This window comes from Prunus persica, chromosome G6 (assembly GCF_000346465.2).
Source record: "Prunus persica cultivar Lovell chromosome G6, Prunus_persica_NCBIv2, whole genome shotgun sequence".
NCBI lineage: Eukaryota > Viridiplantae > Streptophyta > Magnoliopsida > Rosales > Rosaceae > Prunus > Prunus persica.
The window spans coordinates 8,405,932-8,432,700 of NC_034014.1; the positions used below are offsets into that span (position 1 = coordinate 8,405,932).

The 26,769-nt window shown below is 36.5% G+C and overlaps 2 protein-coding genes across 3 annotated transcripts; both read left to right on the forward strand.

Annotated features, from left to right (window-relative positions):
* Positions 536–4,564, forward strand: LOC18775409 (probable E3 ubiquitin-protein ligase rbrA). Its single transcript, XM_007204869.2, has 4 exons — positions 536–570; positions 2,733–2,924; positions 3,368–4,024; positions 4,462–4,564. The coding sequence occupies exons 1-4, from the start codon at positions 536–538 to the stop codon at positions 4,562–4,564; spliced, it is 987 nt and encodes a 328-aa protein (XP_007204931.2).
* Positions 7,856–10,619, forward strand: LOC18771927 (probable E3 ubiquitin-protein ligase rbrA). 2 transcript variants are annotated; one of them, XM_020565269.1, is made up of 3 exons: positions 7,856–8,284; positions 8,713–9,467; positions 10,311–10,619. In XM_020565269.1, exons 2-3 carry the CDS (start codon positions 8,716–8,718, stop codon positions 10,411–10,413), a joined length of 855 nt encoding a protein of 284 aa, XP_020420858.1. In that variant the 5' UTR covers positions 7,856–8,284; positions 8,713–8,715; the 3' UTR covers positions 10,414–10,619. The 2 variants fall into 2 exon arrangements, with proteins under 2 accessions (XP_020420858.1, XP_020420859.1); XM_020565270.1 differs by having other exon boundaries at positions 10,173–10,412.

Genomic DNA, 26,769 nt, shown 5'->3' on the forward strand with positions numbered 1-26,769 from the left:
CGACAATCGGTGTAGACCTTCTTCGGGACCTGTGGCTGATCCCTGGGTGGCGGGACCACCAATTGTTTGGAAGGAGCGGGCGTTGCCGTTGCTGCCTTATCGCGTTTCTTCCTCCCGTGAGGGGTCTGCAGACTTTCGGAAGAGTGAGTTATCTGGATGTTCTGCGGGTGCTGCTGGTGGAGCAGCTGCTGGGTTTCGTCCACCTTGGACGAAAGAAAGTTGTTGTGTTCCTGAAGCCTCGCCATTTCCTTCCGTAAGGTTGCGATTTGGGCTGCCAGCTCGGCTTCGGCTGTTGTTTGGGTAGCGGGAGCATTTCCGAAGGGAGTGTCTGGAGGTAGCGCTGGGCTAGCTCCGCTTTGCCTTCCGAACGGTCCTCCTTCTTCCGTTAAGAACGTAGGTATTGAAGTGGTCCCCATGTGTTTAGGAGATAGTGGGTTGATAATTCTTCGGGTTCCCACAGACGGCGCCAAACTGTTGATGCGAAAAAGTGGTTCTGCACGTATTTCGTCAACTTAGTGATTTAGGCCTTCGGTAGATGACTATCCTCGGTAGATGTTCTACGGCAGAAGGGTAAGTACCTACAAAAGGTCACGTTCGGTAAATCCTTGGGTACCGGTGTGGTACCGGCCGAAGGCTCTCCGATGCTTAAGTAAGTACGGATTTAGTAAAGTTTAACTGATAGATCACACGATAGCGTACCGTTAGTTCTGATCCCCTCCTTTTGGGGATATGAGTCTCCTTTTATAGGCCTTGGGAGGTGTGCACTGTGCTCATATTTCCGATGTGGGACTCTGGGCATGGATTGTGAGCATGGCACGTGTCTGATGGTGAAAGAGGCCAAGATAGATGGCTTCGGTAGGGAGCATGCCGAAGGGGTCCGTTGATCAGTATCGATCCCCTCCACGTGTTCGGTGGTAATAGGCCGTTTATTTTGGTATAAACAAGACTAATGCAATTATATTACAATATTGCTCTTTTATCTCCCATTTTTATCTATCTATTTGTAAGATATGCCTATAAATTTGAGTTTCTTGATAACCTTGACACTTGAATTTGCTCCCTCAGTCAGTCATGGTCCTCAATGAATTTTGGACAAGCTTAACAACAATGGAAGAGAGTAGATACAACCAGTTGGACTTTGCACCGAACATTGCAACAACAATTTGTCGTCCTTCCACGAGGAGGGAGATTCACAACTAGGTTGTCAACCCCTTCAACAAAAGGGGAACTTGATCAAGGATGAAACCTTCCAAAATCAACATTTGAAGAAATGGGACTTTGTTACATATTATTATGTTTTTATTTTATTTTATGAATATGGGTAAATTTCACTTTACTACTCGGAAGTTTCTTGAAATTCAGACTTTACTACATCAAGTATTTTTCGTATCTACTTCGTACCTAAAGTTTGACTTTTCTACCATTTTCATACATTCGTTAGTCATTCCGTCAAACATACTCTGTTAAATGATGACATGGCAGGATTTTACGTCACATGATGTGGCATGTTGTTTTCTCAAACGATGATGTGGTTTAATGATTCGTCTATATTTTACCACATAGAATAAAAAGTTAAATAAATTTTTTTCACAAATGTAATTCGAAAATTTGTAATCAGTAAGAATATAAGATTTAAAAATAAAGTAATAAATTGAAGAAAACTACAGATTAATGAGAAGCCTCTAAATTGTCTGGAATAATAAATCTTGTGTACAACAAATACAAGGTGCATGCAGAGAGTATTGCAACAATGAAACTGAAAGTTATTAATAGAAGAATTGCGGAGAAGAATTTGGAAAAAGCCAGTCAGCATTAAACAGATCAAGGAGACAAGATCAATATATAAGACTTGGAAAAATAAAGGATTTAAATTTACCAATTAAAGAAAACCATGATAGATTTTTTCTCTCAAGAAATAGGAAATTATTGTTGACTGACGTGGAGCAGAACTCCAAGGGACGAACGAACGACTAAAACCCTTCATTTCTTCTCATAAACCGCCTTAATTACATGCTCTCCTCCTCCAGTTTCCATATACAAAAAGGAAGTCGTAATTAGGGGTGGGCACTCAAACCGGCGAACCGGAAATCCAAACCAAACCGGAAAAAAACCGAGTTGACCAAAAAGTCAAAAACCGGTCAAAAACCGAACCGGACCGGTTTGGACCGGTTCCGGATCCGGTTCCATGTCTTCAAAAACCGAACCGGGCCGAACCGAACCGGTGAAACTAAAAAAATATATAATTTCAATATATATTTATATTTAATGCTATATTTTTAATTTCACTAAAAAAAACATAATATTTATCCAAGTTCAATGTCAAAATATCTCTATTTTCTCACTTTAATATTTATTTTTTATATGAAATTGAATAATTTGTTAATTTTCAAGTAAAAAAATAATATTTCAGTTGAGAATTGTATTAAAAAGTAATTTAAAAAAATAATTTTTATAATCCGGTTCAAAACCGAACCGAACCGGAACCGGACCGAAACCGGTTCAAACCGAACCGGTTTTGAAATTTTTTTTATTAAAACCGAACCGAACCAAACCGGATGAATAGTATTGGATCGGTTCTAATTTGAGGCAAAAACCGGTCCAAACCGAACCGTGCCCACCCCTAGTCGTAATGCTCTCTCTCTCTCTCTCTCTCTCTCTCTCTCTCTCTCTCTCTCTCTCTCTCTCACAACCCATCGAGAGGCCTCGTCACCTCCGCCTTCATTATCATCAAGGGCTTTGGTGACGAGCGATTGTTTCAAATTGTACTGCAGGGGTTTGCTGAGGGAGGAAACCCATGATATTTGGGGTAGGAAGGTGGTGGTGGTTGGGGCTGGAGTTGCCATCTGTGATCGCAGGGACAACTTGATATTCGAAAGTAGGAAGAATCTCAAAAGTTTGAATCATTTTGCTGTGCTGAGCAGGTGAGCAAAATGAGCTTTTGGCTCTGATTGACGGCCTTAAAGAAGCTCTCACTTTGAAGTTGAAAAGGGTCATATTTTGTGTGTGATGATTATCTGATTTACCAATATGTGAGTTGTTAAACTACTTAGCCTCATTTTCTCTTATCAATCTTATATTCATGTCATTTTGTCTATCTAAGAAATTCTTTTTTTCTTGATGATATGATCCAAAAGAGGATTCAAATGATATTCAGCAAGCCAAGTTTTATTATTAATTTAATTCTTATCTTCATTATTGTAGTTCACATGAGTTTAATGCAAAAATTGATAGAGGTGATTGACATTTTATTGTCACAGGTCACGAGCACACTTCCTGGAAGCAGCGAGATTGCTGCATAAGACGACGTCACTCAAGTGACTCGTTTAGAAAAAAAGTTTGCATATTGCAACCCTTGTCTTGTGTTTAGTGGTGGCATTAAGTTTGCTTCGAAACTTGCAATTGAAGCTACAGCTTTTCAGAGCACCTCCTCTGCAGGAACTTGCAAAGCCATGAGTGTGAAGGAGACTTGTTTGATTTGCTTCGAAGACACTCCTATTGCTCGAATGTTTTCAATTGGTACTTGCCATCACAAATATTGCTTGGCTTGTATGAAACATCATGTGGAAGTAAATTTGCAAAGCGGGATCGTGGCACAATGCCCTCATAAAGACTGTAAGTGTGAAGTGAATATTATAACCTGTAAAAAATTATTGTCACCTGAACTTGCTGACATTATGATCGAACGAATCAAGGAGTCTTCTATTCCTGTCACGGAGAAAGTTTACTGCGCATTTCCAATGTGTTCTGCCTTGATGTCCAAAAAGGAGGTCTTGGAACATACCAAGACTTCTTTTGTTAGCGAGGGAGGCAGGAAGTGCATGAAATGCCAGCGTTATTTTTGTGTCAATTGCAAGGTTCCTTGGCACTGTGATATGAGCTGCTATGATTACCAAAGATCAGAAACCAATTCCCTCGCAGAAGAGCAATTGCTAAAATCGCTTGCAATCAAGAAACTATGGCGGCAGTGTTCCAAGTGCAAACATATGGTTGAACTTGATAGTGGTTGCTACCACATCACTTGCAGGTGCTTTACTCTCATCCACTCAAGTTTGATCAATCTTTTGGTTTCTTCTGTCCTGCTTCAGTTTCTTTAAAAAACAAAAACTCAGGATTAACCTTATCACCTTAAAAGTCAAATGAGGAATTAGTGATAATCTACTCTAAAATAATCTTACATACAAGGAGGAAGATTCGAACCTAGGTGCAAGGGGACGGACACGCTATCCTGGCCAATTGTCCTAATCCAATCCGCTATTTGACCATGTATATAATAATCTGAAAGAGATTTATCACATGAGGGGGATGGTTGAGAAGCAACCACACATTATTTGATGATCAAGCCATATATATATTATTGGGTCGCTCCTAGTAAAAGTTCCAAGTTTTTGGTTTTGGATACTTGAATATCCGTTCCCTTTACTCTGTTGTTTGTCTCTAATGTTTTGCAATGTCTTTATGTAGATGTGGACATCAGTTTTGCTATACTTGCGGAGCTGAATGGAAGAACAAGAGAGCAACATGTTCCTGCCCACTCTGGGATGAGCATCACATTATACGGCCATAACGATTGAGCAGTGTAAAACAGATTGGCTGATCCAGTCATGTTTTCCTTTCTTCTTTTATTTCTTTTAGTTTATTTATTTATCATGGAAAGATGTGGTTGTAACTTGTAAAGAGAGAGGGAGGGGGTGGAAAGAGTGTAAAACCACTTTGCATTGCTCTAGCTTCTATCATAAATTATTTTCAATCTCTTCTTTTTCTATTTAAATAAATTGTCCAAACCCTATGTTTAATAACAAAAATAACCATGAATAAGAAAATAAAAACGGGAGACTTTGGAAAAGGCCAAAGGAGAGAGAAATTTTTTAAAAGAAGCCAAAATGGACAAAATTGCCTTGATTTATTTTTGGATTTCCTAAGGAATCATTTACATTTGCATGTCTTTGATTTGAAAGTTGAGAGGTTTTTCTGTTTTTTTTGAAAAAGCTTTGGCTTTTTCCAAAAGTGAAAGTTTTTGTGTGGCTAAAACCTAAATTTACTAAAAAGAAAAACAGTTGGCATTAAATAAATGCTTAAAATAATATTAAATAAAGAAGCATTTAATTATAGGGAATAACTAAGAGTCCTTTTTCTCTCCTCAAATTTAGGAGCTCCTAGAGGTCTTTCTATTTTAGGAGCTGAATAGGGAGCATGGTTAGAGGTGAGTTTTTTCAATTTCTCCCTAAATTTTAGCTAAGGAGGTGATTTAGGAGCTCATTGTGAGCATCCACAATGAGCTCCCTAAACCACCTCCTTAGACAAATTTTAGGGAGGATTTGGAAAAATACAACTCCAACTATGCTTCCTATCCACCTCCTAAAATAGAGAGACCTCTAAGAGCTCCTAAATCTGAGGAGAGAGAAATGACTCCTAGTGGCTCCCTATAATTTAATGTTGCTTTATTTAATAAGTATTTCAAACCTTTAATTAATGTTAATTATTATTTCATATTATTTTTAATAGAGATGAACCAATTAAAAAAGAGTTATAGCATTTATGACTCCTTAAACTAGAGAGCATGATTGGAGTTTAAATTTTATAGAGAGCTCCTAAAATAACTTTTATATGTTTTTAGCAAATTTAACTAAAAAATAGAGAGCATGATTGTGGATGCTCTAAGATTATGGCAATTAGATCTCTCGGATTCATTTGCAAACTTAGGATCATATGTAGCTTGGAAAGTTGACTATTAGTATCAAGATTCATTTGCAAATCTTCTATAAGTTATTGAACATAAAATAGAGAATGGATATGTGAATCATGGCTCCAAGCATCATATGAAGCTTGTCGGTACCACACTCCTTGTTTCCACTGGAAGAGTGTATGTATTCCTGCTGCTGCTGGTGGCGGTGCTGCGAAGGGACTTTCACCGGATGAGGGTGTATGTACCCCTGTTGGTGGTGGCAGTGCTGCGAAGAACATAGGATCAAGATAATAATCAGATCAATCAGACAAAACATAAAATACACTATAGAATAGATTGTCATTCTTAAAGCACATGATGTTATTTGAGTGCTGCTATATTCATCCACGTGTTTTACTTCCCTAGCCACCATTTAGTGAAAATGTCAATGACAAGTTTAATGTATGTAAAATGACCACCTTTTAAGAGACTCAACTCAACCATGATAGTGTTAAGAGATTTGAGAGAGTACAAAGCTCAGCAGTAGGTGTGGGGTTTATCACATAAGGCCTCAACGTCAGTAGTAGCGGAACCATTCATTATAAGGTTAAATACCTTTTTGGTCATTGGGTTTTACACAAAAAATTTATTTGGTCATTGAGAATTTTTTTTAGCCAAATTGGTCACTGTGTTTCCCAAAATTTACAATTTATAGGCATTTCGTTAAGTGTAATTTTTATTTTTTATTTTTTTAGAAAGCATGTTCAGTCTTCTTTCTCTAACTCCACGAGTTAGGACATATTGTGCTATTAGGGTTTAACAAATTGGAAAAAAAATCTTGGGATGAAATCAAAATTATGAGGTATAAGGTCATGGATTGGATGCTATATTGAAGCCTAACTCAATTGAGTGAGAACCATATTGTGACTTCGGATGGCAAGAAGACGTAATCAAGGTGATAGAGACCCAAAATATATTGGTATGTTGTTGATTCCATTTTAATTTGGTTTGGCTTTTTGATTTTCCTTATACCTCAATATACCCTAACTCGTTGAGTTAGAGGAAGAAAAGTGAAGGTGCTTCCTAAAAAATATAATGCACTTAATGAAATATGACGGAATGTCTATAAATCGTAAACTTCGGGAAATACAATGTCCAATTTGGCTAAATATTTTTCTCAATGATCAAATGGAATTTTAATATTCTTCAACACTCGTTTGTTTGATTCAAATTTAATTCAGGGCTTCAATTTTGGGGTTTACTTGTTTGGGGTTCGATTCGGGGTTTGGGTTCAATCTGGCCCAATCAACCAACATGCTCTAATACTATGTTAAGATTTCAGAGAGACGGGCTAGCATCCCACTACTAGCAATACCGATATTGTCCCAAATTAACCACTTACAAAGCCTAGTGGGTGTAGAATTTTATCATAAAAAATCTCGATGTTATTAATAGCGGAACCATTCATTATATGGTGTATTTGATTTGGCTAAGTTTTCGTTGTGAGACTTCAATATTCTTCAACATATAAAACTACATTAAAACAATTTCGAAAAAATATGAATACTTAGATAATTCCAAACTTAAATTAACCCTTTTTTTTTTTTTTTTCAAGACCCTTGTGAGAATTGAAATTGATTGACGTGGAGCAGAACTCCAAGGGACGAACGACTAAAACCCTTCCTTCTCCAATTTCCAAATGCAAACGAAGTCATGTCACCTTGTTTACCTAATGATTAGTGTTAAGCTGTGATTAGTTAGTAATTAGTTAAGCTGGTTGTAAAAGCCACGTGCTATCACGTGAAGTAGTTAGAAGTCTGTTAACGACTTTGCTTAATCAGTAAGCTAAAGACCAGGTATATAAGCCAAGGATTGTATGCGGAGCTGTATTAAGGGCAGGGGTGGCCTTGGCCCCCCTAATTTTAACCCTTTTGAATGTATATATTTTAATGTGGTAACAAACGCAAAGAAAATTTGCTATACTTAAACCTATGGCCCCTCACCACAAATCAGTATTGTATTTCAGTCAGTATGAATATAATAACAAAATATATTACATTTATGAAAGAAAACCACCCATTTCAATTTAGTGTTTTTGTAGGTAATAATTTACCCACTCGGCTAAACAAAATATACAACTAAACTTTTTGTGTTTAACGTTTTCGACCCCTTAAATATAAAATTCTAGCCGACCCTGTTTCTTGATATACTGTAGAAATACACAGAAGCTTCGATTCTTTCACTCTCTCTCTCTTCAATTCTCTCTGCTTCCTCTGTTATAGTTAGCACACCTCTCTCTCCCTCTCAACCCTTCGAGGCCTCGTCACCTCCACCCTTCATCATCATCAAAGGCTTTGGTGACGAGCGACTGTACTGCAAGGGTTTGCTGAGGGAGGAAACCTTTGATATTTTGGGGGTAGGAAGGTGGTGGTGGTTGGAGCTGGAGTTGCCATCTGTGATCGCAGGGACAACTTGATATTCGAAAGTAATAAGAATCTCAAAAGTTTGAATCATTTTGCTGTGCGGAGCAGGAAAACAGAGCTTTTGGCTCTCATTGGCGGCTCTCACTTTGAAATTGAAAAGGGTCATATTTTTTGTGATGATTATCTGATTTACCAATATGTGAGTTTTTAAAGTACTAATCTTCATTTTCTTTTATCAATCTGATTATTAAGTTCATTTTTTTCTGTAAATTTGTTTCTGGGATTAAACTTGTTCCTAGCCACCAATAAGTTAATTATTGTTTTATAAATTGGTTCAGTAAATTTGTTTCTGAGACAAAGAAAATTATTAGGTTTAGTATGTTAGATTTCTTATATCACTACTTTGAGCAAGGATTCATGTATTAACACCATTTTGTCCAGCTCATACATTCCTTTTTTCTTGATGATATGATCCAAAAGAGGATTCAAATGAGTTTCAGCAAGCCAAGTTGCATTATTCATTTAATTCTTATTTTCATTATTGCACTTCACATTCATTAAAAAAACCATTCTCACATGAGTTTAATGCAATAATTGATAGAGGTGATTGACATTTTACTGTCACAGGTCATGAGCACACTTCCTGGAAGCAGCAAGATTGCGGCATTCGTCAATCAAGTGACTCGTTTGGAAAGAACCTTTGCATATTGCAGCTTGTGTTTAGTGGTGGCATTAAGTTTGCTTCGAAACTTGCAATTTGAAACTATAGCTTCTCAGAGCACCTCCCCTGCAGCAACTTGCAAAGCCATGAGTGTGAAGGAGACTTGTTTGATTTGCTTTGAAGACAATCCTATTGCTCGAATGTTTTCAGTTGGTACTTGTCATCACAAATATTGCTTGTCTTGTATGAAACATCATGTGGAAGTGCAATTGCAAAGCGGGATTGTGGCACAATGCCCTCATAAAGACTGTACGTGTGAAGTGAATACTGAAACCTGTAAAAAATTCTTGTCACCTGAACTTGCTGACATTATGATCGAACGAATCAAGGAATCTTCTATTCCTGTTACCGAGAAAGTGTACTGCACATTTCCGAGGTGTTCTGCGTTGATGTCCAAACAGGAAGTCTTGGAACATACCAAGACTTCTTTTGCTAGTGAGGGAGGCAGGAAGTGCATGAAATGCCATCAGTATTTTTGTATCAATTGCAGGGTGCCTTGGCACTATGATATGAGCTGCTATGATTACCAAAGCTCAGAAACCTATTCCCGCTCAGAAGACCAATTGGTAAAGTCCCTTGCAATGAAGAAACTATGGCGCCAGTGTTCGAAATGCAAACATATGGTTGAACTTGATAGTGGTTGCTACCACATCATTTGCAGGTTCTTTACTCTCCTCCAGTCCAATTTGATTAATCTTTTGGTTTCTTATGTCCTGCTTTAGTCCCCTTTTTTTTAATCATTTCTAAAATTAGCTATGTCATATAGGGAAGAATTTACAATAGAAAGGCAAATATATATATTTTTTTTTTCAGTCGCTTATCTCAACCCCTATCAATAGAATCTCCAATACACCCAATATATCCAAATTCACAATCTGTTAAAATTTTATCTCAGTTGGTGCATCTCAACCTGTAACGCTGTTAAATGCCTATTTAAATTCCCAAGTTTGTAGGTAAAGGAATCCCTCAAATCCTAGTTGGAACCGAAAACCAAAACCAAAATCAACTAGAAAACACATTAAAAGCAAGGTACTAAAATTTCCCTGTTACTCAAATGAGGGGAGTGTTTTTCTTTTTTTAAATACCTTTCCTATTGAGAGAGGCGATAATATACTAAACTCACACACTACATGGATGCTAGGACTCGAGTATTTGATAAAGCCACATATATGAAAGTTTTAAAATTTAGGGTTGGATACTTCAATATGCATTCCCTTTACTAGCTGTAAAAGGGAGTGGCCACCACATCAAACTTGCTAGCAAAGTTGCTTTGGTTTCACTTTATTTATTTTTTTCTCTTACCATGAAAGTTAAGAAAAGATTTCACCCTTGTTCTTTTCTCTTCTTATTGTTTTCCCTTTACTAGATGCTGCTACATTTTCATGACTCCGTCCCAATAGAAAACCTTTCATGCAATGCACACAGTGGCATCTTCAGTGTAGGTAAGTTGTTCTCTTGTACGAATCCTTGGTGTTTGTCTCATGTTTGCAATGTCTTTGTGTAGATGTGGACATCAGTTTTGCTATACTTGCGGAGCTGAATGGAAGAACAAGAGAGCAACGTGTTCCTGCCCACTCTGGGATGAGCATCACATTATACGGCCATAACGATTGGGACTATAGTGTAACATTATACGTGGACGGTCCGTTATCAAATGAGTACACATTTTACAACTAAAACAGATTGCCTAATCCAGTCATGTTTTGCTTTCTTCTTTACTTTTTTTAATTTTAATTTTAATTTTTTTTTAATCATGGAAACATGTGGTTGTAACTTGTAAGAGAGGAGGAGGGCGTAGAAAGAGTGTTAAACCACTTTGCATTGCTCAAGCTTCTATCATAAATTATTAAGGACTTCCCTTTCAATTTAAATAAATTGTTCCAAACACTCTACTTAATAACAAAAATAACCATGAAATAAGAAAATAAAAATTATATCAAACGGGTCTCGAATTGTTCAATATATTGAACCTACCAATATTGTAGTCGTTACTAATCATAAGACACCAATGTATTAATAATGAACGAAAGCAATGTATTTTGTATTTACACCTAACTAATTAATGTATTTTTGTATTTTAAAGAACTTGCTAATAATGAAAACATACTTTTTTTTGTGGATAATTTCAAGTAGGGGTGGCATCAATCCCGTGCCGATTCAAACCGTAGTGGCCAGCATAGGTGGCACGCCACTTCTGGAAGTGAGATTCAGACATAACGCGATGCAGATTAGCCATGAATATCTTCTTGTGCACTTTGGAACCACCTCACAAGTACAAAGGCACTGACGAACTTGGTGATCGGCTACCATCATCGGAAGACATGATCAATGAATAACTGCAAAAAGGAAAAAAAATTGCAAGTCAAATAACATGTCAAAACCCTAAGTTGCAATATACATAATATCAGGAAGGCCATGCGGCCCGAGTAGCTAACGCAGCACCTCGGCCCGAGTCGAGCCACAACCTGTCTAGTGTCGAGGTCACCGTCAATCCTAGCCGACAACCACCGCGACAACTGCCGTTGATGTTCAAGGCGAAGCTCGCCTGCCCAACTACCGAACAACAGCAAAAGCCGCAATCCAGCAGCCAGGCTCGCTACATGCTTGACAGAAAATGTGATGACAGCCACCGTCGCACTGCCACCACCCGGTCTCGCCTCCGCTTCAGCCATCGCCTCGCAACGATAACTAGCCAGGCCAACGGTAGCTATTCCTTGCGGCAAGTAAAGAAAAAAAAAAGGAAAATGAAGGATCACGGCAGCCGCCATAGCAGCCACCGAGACGCCACCTTCACAACCAACAGCATTGTGCCACGACGACAACTAGCCGGGCCTACCCAGCTGATCTTTGATATGAAGAAAAAGGAAATTAAATAAATAAATTTGACCTACCTTGGTGTGCACGACGACTCCTCTCTTCGACAAGCAGTACACTCCTTCAATATCTCTCTCGCAAGCTAAAAAGTAGAGGATGATAAGTGTGCAATTTGAAGAGGAGTGAAGAGAAGCCTTGTATTTATAAAGGTTGGACATCATAGGTCAAGGAGGAATCACAAGCCTATTCCCATTGGGAGCCTAACTATTAAAAAAAATAAAATAAATGAAAAGTCTACTCCAATTAGGAGCCCAACTCAAAGAAGAAAACCCAGATGCAGTTGGAGAGCCCGGAAGATATTTCTCATCTCCTCCATGCCACGCAAACGCCATGCAGAAGCGAGGGGGCATTTATGGGGACATATATTTCACCGGCTAATAAGAAAACGACACGTGAAAAAGGAATATTCCTTAGGTCAAACTAAATACCCTAATTAATTCTTATTTAATTAGAAAAATTATCTTTGATTTAAGATAAGCATATCTCCCTAAATCAAAGAACCAATCCACCAAATCTCTTGGAGTAATTCATATAATCTTTTGGGGAAGAACAATCCTAACCAAATAAGGATTATTCTCACAAAACCCTAGCACACAATGAAGCTATAAATACATAGTCACACAAGACATTCATGGTAATTCTAAACTCACACTAAAAAAACCCTATGCAAACCCTCTCTTCCTCTCTCTCTCTCTCGCCGCCCCTCTCTCCCACTCTCTTTACATAGTTAAGTGCCCCCACACACTGCTCTGGCCACTAGGCTCTCCCCATGAGAGAAAACTCTGTCCAATTTAGCTATTGCCGCATCTTTTCTCAAAGATCCAATAAAACTAACTTAGGCATCGGAGGGTCTTTGGCCAACACTCCCCGGATGTGGTCTTTTACTCTTATTTGTTTCGCAAGAATCGAGGAAGAGAGAGAAGAAAGCTCGAAGGGTAAAGAATATACAAGCAAATATTCTCTGATGAGAAATTTGTACAAATACAAATCACAGGCTGTATGGCATCCCTCATATTCTAAAACACCATTTATATATTAAATATTGGTGGTAGTGGTAGATTGTGAGTTTTTAAAGAAATGTCCTATATTGGAAAGTTAATAGAGCAACCTAAGGATCAGTATGGGCCCAGGCCCCTTCTCATATTTGTTATTTTCTCATATTTTTACTTATATATGTTGCTATATGTTTGCTTTTTGGAGTAAAAACTGTTCTTTTTTTTTTCTCTCTCTTCTTCTTTTGATTAACTTAAGTTTTGAGAATTCCTCTATTTACATGTCTAAGTAGGGCACCTTAATATTGGGATTTATGAACATTTTTCGTATTTCCTCTCTATGTTGAAGTATAAATTATTAATTTTGAGTTTTTAATAGTGTAGATGATGAGATTAATATATATTCAATCATTTTAACATATGAAATTCAAGACAATTATGATTGTAATAAATGAATAACTTATTAATCAATGAAAAATGCTAGGGAGACCAATTTTAGATACCAACTCGTTGACCATCTCTCTAATGAAGCGTAGAATCCATTGTATTGGTGGGCTCCACCTCTATTAGAGAGATGGTACACAAGTTGGTCTTCCTAGCATGACCATTAATCAATATGAAATGATATTATTAACCTATTCATCTAGTCAGTGCTTGAGTGCTCCTATTCGAATTATTTATATAAAAAATTGTGAAGAACTTGTTAAGAACTTCTCATCGGTTCTCTATCCCCTTCCCCAAAGAACCTCTTAGTCGTTCTTCTGTGGCATCTACCCCTCTCTCTGTCTCGCTGCTGCCTCCAAATCAGATCCACTCTATTGCTCAAATCTGCCGACTCCATCTCCTTTCATCCTTTTTTTTTTTTTTGGATAGCTCTCTCCCTCTATCTCCATATCCTTGAAGTGGAAAATGCAAATTAGACCCTTGATGTCAAGCTTGGGTGGGTATGGGTTCTCGGCGATTGGGAGATGAGGTTGCCGCGACGGTGGTCACGATTCTAATGCTCCAAGTATTACAAAACCGAGGCATTAGAGGCCAAGCAATCCTGAGATGTTCTACAGGGCAGCGACCCGTGTTTGATGCCCTATGTTGTTTTTCAATTTTGAATTTCATTTAGGAATGGATGGGTGATACTCTTACAGAATTTCAATTAATGTTATTGTTATTTGATTTGGTTTCTTAAGTTTTATGTATTTAGTGATTTTCCTTGTTAATATTCTATCATTGCATTTGTATGCTATTCGGAGCATCTAGATCTACTAATTCGCTGAAATTTCAATTTCAATGTGATAGTTTATTCGTAAAAATTTTCATGTTTGCAATTTTGGGTGTAACTTGCTTCAGTGAAAACAAAAAGGAGGGGCGGAATCCAGCCTAAAGCAAGTAGCAACTGGGTTGTGTAATATTTTTTTTTATATAACAAAATATATAGCATTTAGCACGATTCTAAAATTGTGTCTGTCTTTATATTGTCTGACATGAATTTGTGATTTGTGCCCTATAGTAATAGAAACCCCTATAGAAAACACTGTCGGCTTAAGGGTCGCTGCACTGTGTCTTTTGGACATAGAGCACAATTATTTGCGTCTCTTGCAGTTAAGAGCACAAATAAAAATAGTGCCCAAAGCCACATATTCTAGTACTGACTGTTTGCCATTCTATGTTTTCCAAACATTTTTAATTCCCTCCAATATCTTACGAAAATCAAAACATTCATAGCAGAGAAAAGTGTTCTTTCTACCTAATACAAAGGACCATTGAAAATTTATTTTATTCTAATATATCAATTCCACCAAGGCTATAAAATATTTAATTGTAACATATCATGCAAATAATCATGTGTTATCCAGGGCATAAAAGCATGACTTATATAATCTTCATCCTGTGTTCGTATATTTTGTGTTTTTGAGACTAGAATATTTTACTGTGATTTTTTTGACACTTTCCACTTTCATTATTATTAATATTATAAATATTTTTTATTGCAAAATCATTAAAAAATATTAATACTTATAGATTATGGATTTTTTATGCTCTATAGTATGTTGTTATCTCAACGTTGAATTTTTAATTTTTAATTTTTGTAAAGGACTCACTAGTATAGTGGTTTAGAGTAATTTATCTCCAGTTATCGGTTTGAGTCCAGAAGTTTCTTCAAAGGGATTCGTGGGACTCAAGTAACAGCAAGGCAGACATTATTGATATCAGAGCAAATACACATACAAATTAAATATGAGAATATATTATCGTACATAGCAATTTGATACTAAGGTTGTCGATGGATGCACCGAAGGCAGCAAATTAGAGACTAATTAGAATTGTTGTGAAGGCACTTGTTGTAGCATCCAACGTAGTTGAGGACTTGATTTTTGGGGAAGTTGTTTGTGGCAGTAATGGAATCAGCTGCTTCTGTACATCCAAGAGTGCAATCATAGAGGTTGGTTGGTATTCCTCCCACCATGTTGCAACTTTGCTGCACACATTGAGTGTAACATACCGTATAACTGGGACGGAGACGGCTACGACCACCACGGTATTTACCTTCATGCCCTTCATGCCCCCGGCCATAACCCCCGCCAATACCGCGGCTAGGGTGATAGTTAGCCCCACTTACGCGGTGGCAATCAAAATCACACCATGCAGGACATAGAGTAATTTTATTAACAACACCACCCACCGTATCGCTTGGCAGCGGCGCTTCAGGTGATGATGGTTCATCAATTGTATTTGGAGGAGAGAGAGTGTAATTTGGAGTTAGATCCCATCCAATCTTGATGGGAAGAGTCAAATGATCAACTGGAATATTGGAAGGGGCTGATGGAGGAGTTGTGCTTGGTAGATTTCTGGCTTGCACTACAAGTACAACTAGTAGAAGCATGAACATCATAGTACTAATGGAACTTGATTCCATGGCAATTCTCATTCTCTCTAGTAGATTTTTTTTTATTTATGTATATATGAATCGAAAGAAGGGGAAAATAATTTTTGCTATGTGTTCAAACCCTTTGTCCATTTGGGTATAAGAGCAAAATATCAATAGTCATTTGTGGAAATAATTTGATGGAATTTCCAATAATTACGTGCCACTCTTGTTACCCCTACGATTGAGAAACAGGCCTTATAATTTGGGGAACTAATTATAGCCGTTGATTAATGGCGAATTGAATAAGTTGAATCCAGATACTTCGTAATTGACTGAAAACATGGGGTGGGCCGAGCTCATGATCCTCTACAACTTTTCTCTTTTCGTTTTGTGTTTTGGGTTTGGGCTGCTAATCACTAAAAGCACAACAATTTTAAAGTCATTTGTCCCTCTCAACACAATGTGAAATCTTCATTTGAATTGAGGAAACAAAAAATTTATTTACACTAAGTTTTTGGTATTTTCATAAAACCCATTCAAGTTTTGGAGATTACACTAACACACAATGAGATTATTTATTTATTTATTTCTAGAATCTCATGAGGTTTCACAAAACCCCTTTATTTCTTTCTTTTTTTAAGACTGAAAAAAACATTACAAGTTAGATCCCTTTGGGATCTTAATACCATACAAGTCTCCTTGTAATCTAAACATTGCATCCAAAGTGAAATTACTAAACAAAATACATGAATGCAAACCCCTTTATTTCATTTCCCACCTAAAAATTGTTGATATCATAAAATTTTTTTCTCTAAATGACAATTTGATCTGGAGATTTTATTTTTTTGGTCGGAATCAAGTTTCATTAATAGAAAGCCAATGCCAATTACATCATAGTGAAATTATTTATAAATTATAATAATAAATAAATAAATAAAAAGAGTCCAAACAAATGCAGCCGTAAAACCCCAATAAAAATAAAACTCAAACAGACATAAAACCTACAACTGGCATAAAGTCAGAGCTCAAAAATGACATAAAGTCAAAGCCAAAACTGGCATAAAGTGAGAGCCAACCAAAAGCATAAACACCATCAAATGCCAAGCAATGTTGCTGCTGCCTCCACGAAGATCGGGACATAGCCACCATGATTAATGATGAGGGAAAGAACTGCAAACACACAAAACAAATACAAAAACCACAAATTTGATAATCCCTCGCTATACATAAACCGGCCATCAAAGACTCATTAACTCCTTCAAAAACGAAACCATCAAAACACCAAGAAGGAAACATCAGCCAATCCAAGAACAAACCTGGAAAATACTTCCCAAAGCCAAAGAAATCGACATCCTAATCATGGAAGGAGGTGGTAACAACCTAAGAATGGAAGGAGGTAGTGCAAGCACCCAAGCAAGAGCTCTACACATCTTCCAAAGAGGACACGAAAAATCATGTTTGGGATTAATCGATGCATCTAATGGGGGTTGATAGATCCAAGAGGGAGATAAACCTTGAAGGAGCCAATATGGAAGGAGGAATTTAAAGGAATCTTGGAAAATAAAAATAAAAATGAGGAATGATAAAAGAGTTGGGTTGAAGTGGAATATGAAAATGAAAGGAGTATCAGGGGGAGGTAGTGACCACCTTCCCCCTAGATGGCATTGAAAGGCTCTGAGGCCCTATTTGGTAGGTTAGACTGGAATGGATTGGATATATTAGACTGGACTGGTTGGGATATGATTGAATTTTAAGCAATTGTTTAGTGCAATAAACACCAAGTTGAGATTGCAGGACTGGAACAAAAATAGAAAAATTTAAAAATATTCAAACAAATTTATAAAAATTATAATAATGAATACAATTCTAAAAAAATCTATGAATCACAGGACTGTGACTCAAAGTCCAGAGAAAGATCAATTGGGTGTCTCCTCCGTGGCCAGTTGCAGCAACCGATCCCCTGCCGGAACAGAACTTTGTCTCGATGATCAATCAAACCCATAATTCAAATCATTCTTTCCAAAAAAATCCCCAAATCTTGGTGAAATTTCATAACCTGCCATTGAAAGAGCTTTTCCCTAGAAAATCTTTTCCTTCTTTGCACAAGTCCTCTAGAATTTTCTCCAACTCATCTCTTCTAATTCTCATCAAGAGCTTGAAAATATTCACACCAAGGTTGTGATCCCATATTGGTTTTCCACTCTCCATCTCCGCAACCAAACACCCAAGAGCCCAAACAAGCAAGAAATGCAAGGCTCCCTCATAAGATCTCAAGAACAAGGCCTCCTTTAAATTAGATCTCAAGCTTTGCCAGATCAACTGTAAAATGCAAAGATATGGCAAAGGGGAAGAGAGAGTGGAAGAGAGAGAGAGATTGGAGAAGAGAGATGAGAATATAAAGCAGCAAAAAAAAGCCAAAGCAAGTTCTCGAAAATCAAGGAATGGGTTTTGGAGCCGGTGTTATTATGGACTGGGGTCTAATAACTACATCCAGTCCATAATGCATTTTAAGCCCACCAAGTAATGCCCAGGATGACAGGACCCGATCCAAATTTCGCTTTGAAATCCGAGTCAGACTCTGTGCGTGTTCGACACCTGGCAAATGTCGGGCACAAATGACCTCTTTGCCCTTCTATACAAAACACGATAGGACCTGAGAGTCATTACACAGGACCTATGTCTATTTTAAATGAAAAAATTTTATTCAGTCCAGTCCACCAAATACGACCTGAGGGTTTGAGAGAGAAGGTGCGGCTTGTGTTGGTGGAGAGAGAAAAGTTTGGAACAATACTTTTTTTGAGGTTGGATTGCACAATCTTAGCAATATTGGCCCACTGTAAATCCACCCTTGCCGAATGATTTTACAATACATTTTGTCCATTTAATCACAAAGTTCATGATATTACAGAATTGACATGTATGCATCAAGGTAAAGCTTGTTAAAGAGTTGAGCTTGTGGAGATCTCTCATATTCTATTTTGTTTGCCAAACGTATATTTAGTTCACTCCAATATCTTATAAAATTTGGTATAAAAAAAAATCATTATAAAATTTAAAATATTCAAATCAAGAAGTATCTAAAAACCCAAATTGTTATTTCACCTAGTACATATAAAAGTTCTAATTTACTCTTATGTATCAATTCCATCGAGCACAAAAATTATTTTGTTGTAATATATCATGCAAACTAATGATTTCTTACCCAAGGGTATAAAAGCATGACTTAAATAACCTTCTATATTTTGTTCATGTGTGGTGTGTTTTCGAGATCAGAACATTTTGTTGTGATTTCCCCCCTAAAAGTCTCCACTTTGAGTATTATTAATACTATTTTAGAAAATACAGAAGAATTATTTTCCAAATGCACATGTCATGCTCTTACACAAAATTTCCGGTCCTTAATTTTACGAATGGTACTAGGAAATATTGCAAAGCTTTCTCATTTCTAGGAGGCTGCAAACGTTTTAGTACGTGTGTGTGACAGAAAATATTTCTACTATTAAGCATTTGAAGCAAAGGACAATGTTGGTAATTGGTTAGATTGAATTTTATTTTGGGAGGGAACTAAATTGTGGGAAACCCCGTACATTATATATGAACACAATCTTAATAGTTGTTGCAAATTTCTATGATTGAGAACCTATAGAGTAATTGGTATGTCATTCCCCTAACTAAGTGGGAATTCCTTAATCAAGGGATATTATTATTATTTTTTTGTTGATGCAAGTGAAGAGCAGTGGCGGATCCACGTTGGGACAAGAGGGACCCCTTGGAAGGCTGGAAATTTGGCAAGGGACTCCATGAAAGCCCCCTTGGACAGCTGCTGGAAGCCCCCTTGTATGCACACAAAGTGCTCGACGAAAGTCCCAAACGAAATGTCCTGCGCTGCGCGTATTTTTTTTTAAAAACGAGCCTTGCCAAACGATGTCGTTTGGTCCAAGGCTCAGTCAAATTTTTTTTAATTGACCTGGCCTCAAAACGACGTCGTTTTGGGCCATGTTTAAAAAATAAAAAAAATAAAAAAAAAAGATTACAGAACAGCACGCACAGCAGCACAGATTCATTTTCTCCAAACCTTTCATTCCCAATTCCACAGCCCCTCTTCCCATCCTCTCAAACCCTAACCTCCCAACCTCCCAACCTTCGACAACCTCCATCAACTCTTCGCCGGTGGCCCAGTGCCGATCACCACCACCTTCTACCGCCGTCCGCCGCCCATTTTTTAAACTACAAGTAAGTAAGCATGGAAAATCTGATATTAATAATTATAGTGATAAGATATATTGTTGATATTGATATTTTTTTTTATGTTATGAAATTTATGGATATGAATCATATTGATTGATTGAGTTTATGCTTGATTGAGTTTATGCTTGAAATTTATGGATATGAATCATATTGATATATTTTTTTTTATGTAATTAAATTTATGGATATGAATCATAGTGATAATCATATTAATGTAGATTGATTGAGTTTATGCTTGATTGATAATATGAATTGATTGGGTATATTAAATATTGATTGCTATTTGATATGATAATTTGGTATATTGAATATTGATTGATATGGGTTTAGGGAGTATATTGAATATTGAGAGTGGGTTATTGAAATTTTCATATTCATATGATAATTTGGATAAAAATTAATGATTGATTGAATTAATTGATTTGTAGATTTATGGAACGATTCTTTAAAAGAAAATTATTACACGATGGAGGGTGTAGGTATGTCTTTTTTCTTTAGAGATTAGTAAACATCAGCGATAAGAAACCAAATAATATCATGGTCGACAGATGCCAGACCTTGAAGGGCATTTATAGATGCATCACGGAGATCTGGAAAGGCTTTAAAGATCTTGAAGGTCTATCTTTTGAGGTGCCATTTGTGAAAATCCCACATCGAAAATTCACACTCCTATAAAGGTGTTTATAAACAAAGCACAATGATAGTTTGGCAAATATGGTTAACATTGGAGAGTTGGGCTAACGGGCAAGGCTTTGGATATCATTAATAATAATTATATTAATCAAAGACTAGGGCCTTGGGCCTTGGGGCTCTTGGGCACTTGGCACATTACAACTTAAAAGTTCGGCCACTATACTGTATTTTTTAAATATATATTATTTTTATTTAATAATATGTGAGTGTATACGTGTGTTAAACATGAAAAACACGTACGTGCATGTATAATACGTAACCTTCGAGGTCTCTAAATGTATTCATTAAGCCCTTCAAGACCTTAATTAAAGTAATTCAAGGGCTTCAAATATATTTTCACATTGAGCTTCAAGTACTTACTAATTCAAGTAATTCAAAAAGGCTAAGATATAAATTAATTACATATATGAAATTAAAGAAGTTGGCAAAAAAAATCAAAAGTAAAAAAACTGATTGTATATTTTCAAAATTCGCTAGGTTAGCAGGGTACAGCCGCTCGGCTACACTATTTTTTAAAAAAAATTAAGAAAATCTAGTATAGCCGGGCGGCTATACTATTTATGTACATAATAGGGATCCAGCCAGCACCTAGGCGCCACGTGTCAAACCATGCGGCCGTACTGTTCCGAACATTTAAAAAAAAAAAAAAGGGGTTAAAAGCGAGTATAGCCGCGCGGCTATACTATATTTCAAAAAAATTTAAAAATCTATTATAGCCGGGCGGCTGTACTATTTATATACATAATAGGGATCCAGCCAGCACCTAGGCGCCACGTGTCAAACCATGCGGCTGTACAGTTCTGAACTTTTTTTTTAAAAAAAAAGGGTTAAAAGCGAGTATAGCCGCGCGGCTATACTATTTTTAAACAGAATTTAAAAATCTAGTATAGCCGGGCGGCTATACTACTTATATACATAATAGGGATCCAGCCAGCACCTAGGCGCCACGTGTCAAACCATGCGGCTGTACAGTTCTGAACATTTTTTTAAAAAAGGGTTAAAAGCGAGTATAGCCGCGCGGCTATACTATTTTAAAAAGAATTTAAAAAATCTGGCCAGCACCTAGGCGCCACGTGTCAAACCATGAGGCTGTGCTGTATTCAGAATTTTAAAAAAAAGGGTTAAAAGCGAGTATAGCCGTGCGGCTATACTATTTTTATATTTTCAAAAGGGTCAATAATGTTTTTTAAAAAAGGTTATTTTTAGTAATTAAACAATATCTTAGCCTGATTTAATTACTTGAATTATGAATTATGTTCTAACTACTATTTATCTAGTGAATAATTGGTATTAGATATTTTAATTAACTTCATAAATGATATTACTTAATATATATATCTTGCATTTTTGTTAGAACAAGTGAGCTCTCACATTCATTCATAATTAGTAAAATACGGAAGGAAAAAAAATGCGAATTAAATACGTATGTTTTTTATTCGGCAATATCTTGGCACATTACAACTTAAAAGTTCGGCCACTATACTGTATTTTTTAAATATATATTATTTTTATTCAATAATATGTGAGTGTATACGTGTGTTAAACATGAAAAACACGTACGTGCATGTATAATACGTAACCTTCGAAGTCTCTAAATGTATTCATTAAGCCCTTCAAGACCTTAATTAAAGTAATTCAAGGGCTTCAAATATATTTTCACATTGAGCTTCAAGTACTTACTAATTCAAGTAATTCAAAAAGGCTAAGATATAAATTAATTACATATATGAAATTAAAGAAGTTGGCAAAAAAAATCAAAAGTAAAAAAACTGATTGTATATTTTCAAAATTCGCTAGGTTAGCAGGGTACAGCCGCTCGGCTACACTATTTTAAAAAAAAAATTAAGAAAATCTAGTATAGCCGGGCGGCTATACTATTTATATACGTAATAGGGATCCAGCCAGCACCTAGGCCCCACGTGTCAAACCATGCGGCCGTACTGTTCCGAACATTTAAAAAAAAAAAAAAGGGGTTAGAGGCGAGTATGGCCGCGCGGCTATACGATATTTTAAAAAAATTTAAAAATCTATTATAGCCGGGCGGCTGTACTATTTATATACATAATAGGGATCCAGCCATCACCTAGGCGCCATGTGTCAAACCATGCGGCTGTACAGTTCTGAACATTTTTTTTTTAAAAAAAAGGGTTAAAAGCGAGTATAGCCGCGCGGCTATACTATTTTTGAACAGAATTTAAAAATCTAGTATAGCCGGGCGGCTATACTATTTATATACATAATAGGGATCCAGCCACCACCGAGGCGCCACATGTCAAACCATGCGGCTGTACAGTTCTGGACATTTTTTTTTAAAAAGGATTAAAAGCGAGTATAGCCGTGCGGCTATACTATTTTTATATTTTCAAAAGGGTCAATAATGTTTTTTTAAAAAAGGTTATTTTTAGTAATTAAACAATATCTTAGCCTGATTTAATTACTTGAATTATGAATTATGTTCTAACTACTATTTATCTAGTGAATAATTGGTATTAGATATTTTAATTAACTGCATAAATGATATTACTTAATATATATATCTTGCATTTTTGTTAGAACAAGTGAGCTCTCACATTCATTCATAGTTAGTAAAATACGGAAGGAAAAAAATGCGAATTAAATACGTATGTGTTTGATTCGGCAATATCTTGGCACATTACAACTTAAAAGTTCGGCCACTATACTGTATTTTTTAAATATATATTATTTTATTCAATAATATGTGAGTATATACGTGTGTTAAACATGAAAAACACGTACGTGCATGTATAATTCGTAACCTTCGAGGTCTCTAAATGTATTCATTAAGCCCTTCAAGACCTTAATTAAAGTAATTCAAGGGCTTCAAATATATTTTCACATTGAGCTTCAAGTACTTACTAATTCAAGTAATTCAAAAAGGCTAAGATATAAATTAATTACATATATGAAATTAAAGAAGTTGGCAAAAAAAATCAAAAGTAAAAAAACTGATTGTATATTTTCAAAATTCGCTAGGTTTGCAGGGTACAGCCCCGCGGCTACACTATTTTTAAAAAAAAAATTAAGAAAATCTAGTATAGCCGGGCGGCTGTACTATTTATATACATAATAGGGATCTAGCCAGCACCTAGGCGCCACGTGTCAAACCATGCGGCTGTACAGTTCTGAACATTTTTTTTTATTTTAAAAAAAGGGTTAAAAGCGAGTATAGCCGCGCGGGGTGGATCTCTGGTGGGGACGAGGGTGGTTGTATAGTGGCGTTGGGCTTGGGGGTTTATGAGTTTTGGGGTTTTTGCCTCTGATGGCTTAATGTAACGACTCGAACCTTAATTCATTTTTAATTATTAATTTATTGAGAAAAGACTATTTTACCCCTAGAATATTTCATTAGGTCTAAAGTTCACTTTTTGACTATGAAGGAATTTGGTTGTTTCAACTGTACCGTTGTGTAGATTGCATCGAAATGAGTCCGTAGACATGTAGTAGGCTCGAATCGGAGTTATAACGAGGAAAATACGATCAAAATACATTGAGGGGCAAAATTGTAATTTGGTGAAATTGGATTTTTAAAATTCATATTTTTCCTTCCTCTCATCTCTCTCCGGATCGCGCCCCTCCCCCTTCGTTTTGCACAACCGCCACCACTAATCACCATAGCTACTTCCACAGCACACAGCTGGCCACGGGACCAGGCTGGATCACACCGCCACTTCTCCCCCTTCCTTTCCCGACCAGCCCCGCCCCTGGAACCGTCGGATTCCGTCGGAAAGAGCTCTGAATCGCACTGGTGGCCCCTACTTCATTTTCACCTTTTTTATTTGTATATTATATATCATATATAATATTATAATATATTAGATTAGTTTTAGGATATTTACTCTAAAATAAATTAATATATTGTGTTCTTTTTGTCTACAAATAAACTATAAAATTTCTTCATCTTTCTTCTACTCATCTCCCTTAAATCTTCTAGGTTAGTTTATGAGTTGGGTACCTTAATATTGTGCTTTATGAACTCCTTTTGTTTTTCATTTCTTTTCTCTATTGGAATATAAATGATTAATTTTTAAGTCTTTAATAGTATAGATGATGAAATTAGTATTTAACCAATTTAAAATATGAAATGCATGATAATTAATTCATAAAGAGAATACAAGTTTTATGAAGGACCTCATCTAATATGAAATCCTGACTCTGCTGCGGCCTAGATGGTCCCTGATAAATAAATAAAAATGGTAATTTGAGCATAACCCATCACCATAAAAGCATCCAACTTCAAGCTCAATCCCAGAAACTTAAAACTGTTGAAGTGCAAAAATTGAATCCCCGCGTTACCTTCATTTAAAGAACAAGAGAGAGCAAGAAACGGGGGTACGAATTTACATTTTATATGTCTGAAACGGTTAATGAGACAAAGAAAATATTCAATTAAAAAAATGTCAAAAAGGAAAAATTTATAACCTAATTTCCACAAAAATTTAATAAAAGATAAAATATATAAAGAAGAGATAAGAAGCAAGAAGAAGCATATTGGAGTAAATTCAGGCCTTTTCTATTCAAATGTGGAACAGAGAGAAGCCATGGTTTTAGCTGAAAGGCGTCAGGTTGACGAAAGAGTTAGAAAAATCATTGAGCTAAAAAATAAAGTCGAGTGTTGTTATTCATTTGATTTTGATGATAGCCTTAAGGGGCATTTGAGGTTTGATAATTTGGTTGAAACTGAGGTTTTTCTTGGCATTGAGAGTAGCGAAACTAACCACTGGATTGAGGATTTCTCTTGTGGGAGTAATGGGATAAGCGTGTATTATTTTTGTTCGGTTGTCTTAATTAATTCCCAAGTCTTTGATTAATATAATTATTAATCGAAACCAAATCCAAAGCCGACCCTATCAAGCCCATTAATCCAACTCTCCAATGTTAACCACACTTACCAAAGCATCATGGTGCTTTGTTTATAAACACATTTATAGGAGTGTGGATTATCGATGTGAGATTTTCACAAAGGACACCTCAAAGGATAAACCTACAGAAAAATCCAGCGCGTCAAAGGATAATTATTGTCATTTAACAGATCAGTGATAATGGTCTGTAAAGGCAATAAGGAAGCTCAACCTGCGGAGAATTGCTCAAGCTTTGTAGACAAATGGAGGTATGGCAATGGGTAATGTGTCTGCTATAATTGTGTAACACCTTGATGAGTTTTAAAAGTTTCATGGTGGGTATTTATTTGAATGAGTGGGTGTGCACCTGAAAGTGCTCAGCCGAAGGTAAAGTAATATTCTGGTGTTGGTTGTTTCTTGTGTAATTTCAGCTTAAGATCTAAAAAGATCGATAAAATCCACCAGGCAATCTTTTCATTAAGGATTGCTTGTTTCATATTGCAAAATTTTCAGGTCTTGTGCTGCTGACACTACTGTAATGAAATGGAAAATAAGTGTGTGAAGAAAATGGAAAAATCATCTCAAAGAGAGCCTTTGTGATTCTTATTCCTTCATTGCTTTGCAAAGCAAGTCCAAGGAATTCTTGATTCTGGAATTACTATTTAAGCAAGCCATAGCTCTCTTTTTCCTCTCAATTATGTTGTTTTACAAAACACAAACTTAGTTCGATTCTCCCCTCCTCTAATATCGCTTGTATTAAAAAAAAAAAAACACGAACCTAGCCTTCTGCCCTTACGAGAAGGACAAGGTTAGCCAATGCTGTCCCCAAAATTCCTGCAGCTGTCAAGCAATCTCAAGTTTCATCTAAAAGTATTTGTAGTTATTCTGGTTTGTTAACCTTTTGATGCATCAAAAAAGGGCCATTAAGTAAATTTAAAAAGCAGAACATCAAACAGTCATGGATTTTAGCTTTTTGTCTGTTCAGCTCCCAATTCTTAAACACAGCTGCAATAGCTGGTATGGAGGGAGGTTAATGAATCAGAAGCTAGTAAAAGCATCGCAGATGCAGGAAGCATCGCAGATGACATGTATCAAGCTTTCTTTGTCTTAATGAGCACTGGTGTTGATGCTCTTTTTGGGAGGTCAACTTAGATAGAGGTGGAATGGTGGATGATGAGTGAAGTTGAGGACCTTCAGCATGTGTGTGAAGATTTGGGCAAGCGATAAATATAAAGAAGACAAGATATACGTGGTTCACCCTTAATGAATAGGCTACGTCCACGGAGAAGTATGTTCTCATTATAATAATATATGATTATATTTGTACATGGGGTTAGGTCCAAATATAAAGATAACAAGTGAGATGCCCAGCCCAGTCCTGGGATCCAGAAGAGAGAGAGTCCAAGGCCCAAGGGTCAGGATCCAAGACCTCTT